This window comes from Fukomys damarensis, unplaced genomic scaffold (assembly GCF_012274545.1).
Source record: "Fukomys damarensis isolate Sample0158 unplaced genomic scaffold, DMR_v1.0_HiC HiC_scaffold_23, whole genome shotgun sequence".
NCBI classification, from domain to species: Eukaryota; Metazoa; Chordata; class Mammalia; order Rodentia; family Bathyergidae; genus Fukomys; species Fukomys damarensis.
Window position 1 is genome coordinate 62,959,180 of NW_022900935.1, and position 5,720 is coordinate 62,964,899.

A 5,720-nucleotide genomic window follows, 5' to 3' on the forward strand; every position below is an offset into this window, starting at 1 on the left:
GCTGGACCTCTCCAGGGGGCTGGGCTGGCGGCCTGCAGCTGTCGGAGATTTCTGACTGGGATGTTGAGCGGAGCAGCGGGGACGGTGAACCCAGGAACGGGACGGGCCCCGGAACCCGGATTCTTGCACATCTCCGCGGTGCTCACCGTGGAAGGCTCTGTGCCGTGTCTCTCGGGAGAAACTGAGGCGCCGGGAGGATGAGAAACTTCAGCCCCGGGTGTCAGAAAGCTGGCGTTGGAACCCAACCAGCGTTGGGGAGGTCAGCGGGTCCAGCCTCTTCCCAGAACGCGCGTTTGACCTTTTGGTCCTTCCCCATTTGTCTCTGAACTGGGCGCTGAAAGCAGAACTGAGAACTCTCCTGTAGGGCTAGGGTAGCCGCTAGCTCCCTGTTTCTAGGTCCTCCTTACCCGGGGTGCGCACTGCTCAGGCCTGGCTGTGCCCTGAGTCTCCTCTGCGTGCCTGAACGGTGCAGCTGCCCGGACCCTGCCGGGGTGGGGACCCTGACTGTGGACCCCTGCCCTGTACTCAAAAGTCTTAAGCACTAGAGTTGAGTCTCACCACAAGTACCACGGTGGCTTACAAGGGCCGGAGGAGCTGGGGCTCTGCAGCACAGGACAAAGTGAACATCGGGTCTCCGTGCTTGCTTCCTGGCACACAGCTCCGCAGACCCTTGGACACTCTAGAGGGATGTCTTTCCAGTGCTAAGGAGGTAGCTGGTGACCCCTAGACAGCTTGAGGGGGCAGAAAAACCAAGACTTGTTTAAACTTTCAGCCTCACTCAACCACCTACCTAGTCCTACAAAGGTTTGGAGAGCCAGTCCATCACCAATGGCCAATAATTAATCAATACCTACTAATAGATCCCATCCCTCCAAAACCCCTAAAGACCAGATGAGTGAACAGCACAGAGGTGGGAGGTGTTGGGAGGGTGGCGTGCCCAGAAGCTCTGCTGGCCCCACCAAGTGTCACACTATACATCTGTTACAGACTTTGTTGAGGGGGAAAAAATGGAAACCAAAACAATGGCAAAGGTCCGTAAGGTGTCTTCCCGAGTCCTGTGAGCTGTTCTAGTGTGCTAGGGAGGCTGGATTGGGGCTCGTGTAAGCCCCCAAGTTGATAGCCAGTTAATAGAGGTACTGCTACCCGACAGCCTGGGATGGCAGCTGGCTGCTGTAGAGGTACGGTCTTGTGGGGCCCATCCCTTAACTGTGGGATCTGTGCTAACTGGAGAGTCAGTGTCACCACCAAATTGGACTATGGGACACCCAGCTGGTGTCTGGAGAAATGAAGAATCGGTTGGTGGAAGAAAAACCTCCCACAAATTGATGTTAGAAATGTGGGGGGGAAACTTCACTCCCACCCCAGAAAGCCCGATTCACAAATGACCCCTGGTGGCCTCCCAGCACTGCTGCTGGTCAGAATGTTCGTGGCTCCCTTCTGTGACACAGTCTTGTGTGTCACCCCTGCTGGTGTGGCTGTTCCCCACCCAGGGCATGTTACTGGCAGTAAGAAGGTCGCACACAGCCGCATTGGCCAGGGCACCCAGTCACTGCGTTGTGAAATCCACCCTGGCTGTGCCTGGAAGACCCGGACTCCGTGGCCAACTGTGCCTTAAGTATGCCCTCACCGTGGCCTTACTGCTGGGACAGTGTGACCTGACCTCCTTCCTCTTCCTTCCCACGGGCTCAGACTGGCATGAGTGTGGTGTCTTTCCCAGCCTTCCTGTCCTAGCCCCACTTTCTGTCGATGAAATCAAAGATTCCTGTAGAAATTCCTTGCCTGTTTACCCCATGTTGGTGCCTGCTGCTCCTTGGGAGGACTGGGCTGATTCCTCATACAATACTGGGAACATGCAGTAATAGGCCAAAGAAATGGAACAATCTTGTTGATGGCACCATCAAACTCTGACCTTCTGACCTGTCTCTGTTCCCGTGAGCTCCAGATGTCCCCAGGCAGGTCTCCCTGAGAGCCACAGGGAGAGCCTGGGGCTCCATCTGCAAAGCCATCAGGGCTCAGGCCTCTCTCTTTTGTGGTGTGGCCATCCTTGAGTCCCCAAGGTTTCTCACGTGCTGTGTCCCTGTGCCAGCATCAAGAAAGGAGCCAAAGAGATGGCAGGCCCCTGAGGGCACTATTCCACTGACTTATCAGTGGCTGAGATTTACCGGCCTGGGCCATACCTTCTTGCAGAAGTGGGGTTCATATCACCTCCTGTAGTTGAAGCTTGCTGACTTTGCTTGTTATCTGTCACACTGCGCTCTTCCTGTACTTTTTTTTTTTTTTTTAAGACAGCATCTCACTGTGTAGTTCAGGCTGGCCTCGAACTCACGGCAATCCTCCTGCCTCAGCCTCCCAAGTTCTGGGATCATAGTCGTGTGCCACCACACGCAGCTCTTCCTGTACTTTTTTTTTAATGGTTCTGGAGACTGAACCCAGGGCCTTGTGCATGCTAAGCACTCACTGTGCCACTGAGCTATAACACTAGCTCTTCCTGTACTTAAAGGCATATCGTTTGTGACGGTTTAGAAGACTTCTCAGTGGGTGCTGTTCCACCGGCCCCTTTTTGGGACACGCCTCTTCCCCTTCGCCTCTCCTCCCTCCTCTCTCAGTCTGCACGGTGCTGCATCGCCATCTGCAGTGTGCGTTCTCTGTGGCACCCATGTTGGTGTCTCCCCTTCTCAGCAGCACCCCATTTCCTCCTTGCCTGGTCTGCAGCACCCTGTGTCTGTCCTCCACCCTTCCCCTCCAGCTGTCCTCATCAGCGCCCCCATCCTCTCTCTGCCCCCTGGTGGAATCCTCCAGAGGTCTCTGGCTGCCCTGCTCAGCTGGTCCCCTCTCTCAACAGGCCTCCCGGAGCTCCCGCACGGCCCAGGAAGGCAGGCGCCCACTATGGCTGTGCTGTGGCCGCCCTGTTCCCGGCTGCTAGCGGGAGCCTGCACCCTAATCTCCTTGGCCGCAGTTGTCCTCCTGGGGTATATCCTGCTTTGTGACTTTCCGGTGGTCCCTCGAGAGCTGCGAGACCTCCCCCAAGGACTGGAAGGGACGGCCCAAGCTCACCAGCCGGGAGCCGGCGGGCCAGAGCCCTGGCACACCCGGGCACACCCCAGCCAGCCTGGAGCAGCACCGGCACAGTGTGACATCCCTCCTGACAGCCGCTTTGACTGTGCCCCCAACAAGGCTGTCACCCAGGAGCAGTGTGAAGCCCGTGGGTGCTGCTATGTCCCTGCAGGGCTGCGCCCAGGGGGCCGCCTGCTGGGGCAGCCCTGGTGTTTCTTCCCCCCAAGCTACCCAAGCTACCGCCTGCAGAACCTCAGCTCCTCGGACTTGGGCTACACAGCCACCCTGACCCGTGCTACCCCCACCTTCTTCCCCAAGGACATCCTGACCTTGCGGCTGGACGTGTTGATGGAGACAGAGACCCGCCTGCACTTCACGGTGGGGTGGGGGCAGGAGTCTGGGCGTGAGAGGCCCAGGCACACAGACTCCCCTTCAGGGGTTCCTGGGGCCCTAAAGTGTGCTGGGATCTGGGGTGTGAGCAGACGGAGGGGCCCCATGGGAACAGTGAGGCCCACGTGACAGGTACTCTAGAAGGTAGGGTGAGGGCAGGTGGGATCGTGCCTCCTCCAGGGAGTCAGCAGGGGTTGGCCAGGCATTGGGGTACCAGCTGCTGAGTGCCCACCTGCGGCAGGGTCTTCAGGGCCTTCTGTCTGCTGCTCCCCACCCTGCACACAGCACCCCTCCCTGCAGGAGTGGCTTTGTTCCAGGGCCAGGACGCTCCCTGCAATATTTGGGCCATACTTAAAGATTTAAAAAAAAAAAAACCATTAATGGTTTATCTAAAATTCAGGTTTACTGGGTGTTCCGTATTTGACCCAGCAACCCGAGGGTGGTTTCCTTCTGGCAGTGTAGATGATGAACCCAAGGCTCAGAGAGGATGACCCAGGTTCATGCACACACAGGAGGTGCGTGGTCGTGCAGGACGGGTGCTGCTCCTGGAGCAGAGGCCTAAAGAGAGGGAGAGGCCAGGAAGGCTGGACAGCAGCCCCCAGGGCTGAGCCTACTGTCTCTTCTAGATCAAAGACCCCGCTAACAAGCGCTACGAGGTGCCCTTGGAGACCCCTCATGCACATAGCCGGGCGCCATCCCCCCTGTACAGCGTGGAGTTCTCGGAGGAGCCCTTCGGGGTGGTGGTGCGCAGGAAGCTGGATGGCCGTGTGCTGTGAGTGCTGCTCCTGGGCCTCACGCTGTGCCCCGGATAGGCAGTGTCAGGGTCTCAGGGCCGAGCCTCCTGGACGGACGAGCCCGTCTGAGAGATGGACAGCACTGCTCTCCAGCTGTGGTCTGCTGCGGACCCTGACCCTGCCATGGGCCCGTCCCTGTTGGGGCCGCCTGGCTATGGCCAGAACACCCTGAGCCCGTGCCCACCAAGGCCCTCTTGTGGCAGCCTCCCCTATCTTGGCATGGTGCCTGTGGCGCTCAGAGGATCCTCTGTGCCACCTGGCCCGGGGCCCCCTGCCCGGGCCGATTTCCCCAGGCCTTCTGCAGGCAGCTTCTTTCCACAGCGGGGGTGCTCTGACACCTAATGGGGGCTACTGCCCAGCACCCTGCAGTGCCCAGGGCAGCCCACCACAAAGGGTGACAGTCTTATTTATACTTACTTGTCACCTCTCCCCAGGAGCTAATTATTAACTCATTTACGCTCCATAACAACTCAGAAGTCAGTGGTGCTGTGAGGAAACAGGCACAGAGGCGAGGGGACTCACTGGCATGCATGTGATAGGCCCTGCGGTTGGCCACTTTCTGTGTCCATCTAGGACCTTGTCCTCTAATGCGACCTTGTTTGTGTTTGTCTCGCTGCTGCCCTCTGCCCGTCCAGGGTGCTGGTGTGGGCACAGCCTCGCCAGATGTTCCCCTGGTGGCTCTCCTCACTGGTTTCTGGTTGCTGATGGCTGCTGGGCCTCAAGTGTCTGCCTGCCCTGGGGTCCACCTTGGGTGTGGGTACAAAGGAGCCTGGTCTCCCTGCAGGCTGAACACCTCTGTGGCGCCCCTGTTCTTCACCGACCAGTTTCTGCAGCTGTCCACCTCCCTGCCTTCCCGGTACATCACTGGCCTTGCCGAGCACCTCAGCCCCCTGATGCTCAGAACCGAATGGAACCAGTTCACCCTCTGGAACCGGGACTTGGCCCCCTCGGTAAGGAGGGGTGACTGGGTGGGATCATGGAGTCCGGGTTACCGGGGCTGAAGTGCTCTCTCTGCCTGTCCCAGCCCAGCGCCAACCTCTATGGGTCACACCCTTTCTACCTGGCTCTGGAGGATGGCGGCTCGGCCCATGGGGTCTTCCTGCTGAACAGCAATGCCATGGGTGAGTCCCCAGGCCTGGCCTGGCCCAGAACTAGAGGTCCCAGGCAGGTCCCCAGGTGCAGTGCTTGTGGCCCTTCCACCCTCACAGGTGGGTTCAGCTGCTCCCAGGGTCCCAGTGGAGAGCCACACTCCAGCTGCAGCCTGGCCATCTGTGGGAAGCGGCAGCTCATGCTGGGGTGTTCAGGCCCGAGCCCAGACTGTTTCTCCCAGATGTGGTCCTGCAGCCCAGTCCAGCCCTCAGCTGGAGGTCAACAGGTGGGATCCTGGACGTGTATGTCTTCCTGGGACCAGAGCCCAAGAGCGTGGTGCAGCAATACCTGGACGTCGTGGGTAGGGCCTGCTCCCCATGCCCCCCCCACCCC

General features: G+C 59.0%; 1 protein-coding gene and 1 long non-coding RNA gene across 3 annotated transcripts in view; one reads left to right on the forward strand and one right to left on the reverse strand.

The window, feature by feature from the left end:
* The first annotated feature begins 1,499 nt into the window (after positions 1–1,499).
* Gaa (glucosidase alpha, acid) overlaps positions 1,500–5,720 on the forward strand; it is a 14,791-nt gene continuing 10,570 nt past the window's right edge. Inside the window, exons 1-6 of one of the 2 annotated variants that reach the window (XM_010618563.3) lie at positions 1,500–1,615; positions 2,843–3,432; positions 4,071–4,216; positions 5,023–5,188; positions 5,263–5,359; positions 5,569–5,688. In XM_010618563.3, the coding sequence (XP_010616865.1) occupies positions 2,887–3,432; positions 4,071–4,216; positions 5,023–5,188; positions 5,263–5,359; positions 5,569–5,688 (1,075 nt within the window). In that variant the 5' untranslated portion in view covers positions 1,500–1,615; positions 2,843–2,886. Of the gene's footprint in view, positions 1,616–2,842; positions 3,433–3,848; positions 3,960–4,070; positions 4,217–5,022; positions 5,189–5,262; positions 5,360–5,568; positions 5,689–5,720 lie in introns of those variants that run through there. The other variant, XM_033767804.1, reaches the window with a different exon arrangement.
* LOC117287359 overlaps positions 3,891–5,720 on the reverse strand; it is a 3,034-nt gene continuing 1,204 nt past the window's right edge. Inside the window, exon 3 of the long non-coding RNA XR_004518657.1 lies at positions 3,891–4,002. This is a non-coding gene — a long non-coding RNA (uncharacterized LOC117287359). The remainder of the gene's footprint in view (positions 4,003–5,720) is intronic.